This window comes from Meleagris gallopavo (assembly GCF_000146605.3).
Source record: "Meleagris gallopavo isolate NT-WF06-2002-E0010 breed Aviagen turkey brand Nicholas breeding stock chromosome 27 unlocalized genomic scaffold, Turkey_5.1 Chr27_random_7180001860439, whole genome shotgun sequence".
NCBI classification, from domain to species: domain Eukaryota; kingdom Metazoa; phylum Chordata; class Aves; order Galliformes; family Phasianidae; genus Meleagris; species Meleagris gallopavo.
Window position 1 is genome coordinate 4829 of NW_011100471.1, and position 1358 is coordinate 6186.

The 1358-nt window shown below is 63.5% G+C and overlaps 1 protein-coding gene across 1 annotated transcript in view; it reads right to left on the reverse strand.

The window, feature by feature from the left end:
* Window positions 1-780, reverse strand: part of LOC100548375 (CUGBP Elav-like family member 3) — a gene marked incomplete at its 3' end in the record, with an annotated part of 5602 nt that extends 4822 nt beyond the window's left edge. The window contains exon 1 of the mRNA XM_031557501.1: window positions 636-780. Coding sequence (XP_031413361.1) covers window positions 636-780 — 145 coding nt within the window. The remainder of the gene's footprint in view (window positions 1-635) is intronic.
* Between the last annotated feature and the right edge of the window lie 578 nt (window positions 781-1358).

The following is a 1358-nucleotide window of genomic DNA, read 5'->3' on the forward strand; positions in this document are numbered from 1 at the left end:
CCCCACCCAACTCACTTGGCACAACCACTGCACACATCTCACCCTACACAACCGTCGCACGACATCGCACCCCATACAACCATCACACCCCGCTCACCACCTCCGCCCCACACCGTCCGTACGGGCACTGCCCCACACAACACCCCCACAACACCACAGCCCTACAGAGCTCCAAAGCTCCACAGGGCTAACCCGCATCCCTGGCCCTGTAGGGTACAGCCCCCACCCCATAAGAGCGAATCATACCAGACTGTAGTGCTGTACTGCAGCTGTGGGGCTGCTCTCAGGCTCCAGAGCTGCCTGTGGGGCTGTGGGCCTATGGGGCTGTACTCAGGGCTGTACCCGTGCCATAGGGCTGTACATAGGGCTGTACCTGTCCGTAGGGCTGTACGTATGGCTGTATGTAGGGCTGTACCCGTGCCATAGGGCTGTACGTAGGGCTGTACGTAGGGCTGTATCTGCACTGTAGGGCTGTACGTAGGGCTGTACCTATCCATAGGGCTGCATGTAGGGCTGTTTATAGGGCCGTTCCCAGTGCCCAGGGGCCACACTCAGGCCCCACAGCCACGCGCAGCTCCTGGTTGCCCGTTCCCCATTCCCGTTCCCGTTCCCCATTCCCACTGCCGGCACCGCACCTTTGTGCATCCCGGTGTATTTGTCCTTGATGACCGTCAGCTCGTAGATCTTCCCAAACTGCTCGAAAATGGGCTTCAGGTCCTTCTCCTCCAGGTGCCGCGGGATCTGCCCCACGAAGAGTTTGATGGCGTCGGGCTCCTTCATGGGGCCGCCGGCACTCGGGGCCGCGCCCTCCGCCCGGTGCCCTCCCGGTGCTCCCGGTGTTCGGTTCTGCTGCTCCTGGTGCCCAATCCTGGTGCTCCCGGTGTTCGGTTCTGGCGCTCCCGTTGCCCTTTTCCCGGCTTCTGGCTCCCAGTCCTGGCGCTCCCAGTGCTCCCGCTGCCCGGTTCCGATGGTGCCGGTGCCGCTGGTGCTCAGATCCGGTGCTCCTGGTGCTCCCGATGCCCTTTTCCCGACTGCCAGTGCCCGATTCTGGTGGTCCCGGTGCTGTCAATGTTCGGTTCGGTGCTCCCAGGGCCCAATCCTGGTGATCCCGGCGCTCCCAGTGCCTGATTCGGTGCTCGTAGTGATTGGATCCGGTGCTCCGGGTGCTCCCAGCGATCGGATCCGGTGCTCCCGGCGCCCGTTTCTCAGCTCCCGTTCCCCTTTTGCCCACTCCCGATACTCCCGGTTCCCCTTTCCCGTCTCCTGGTGTCTCCGATTCTGTCTTCCCGGCGCCCCCGATGCCGGTTCGGCGCTCCTGGTCTCCGTTCCGGTGCTCCCGGTGTTCCCGTTACCCGATT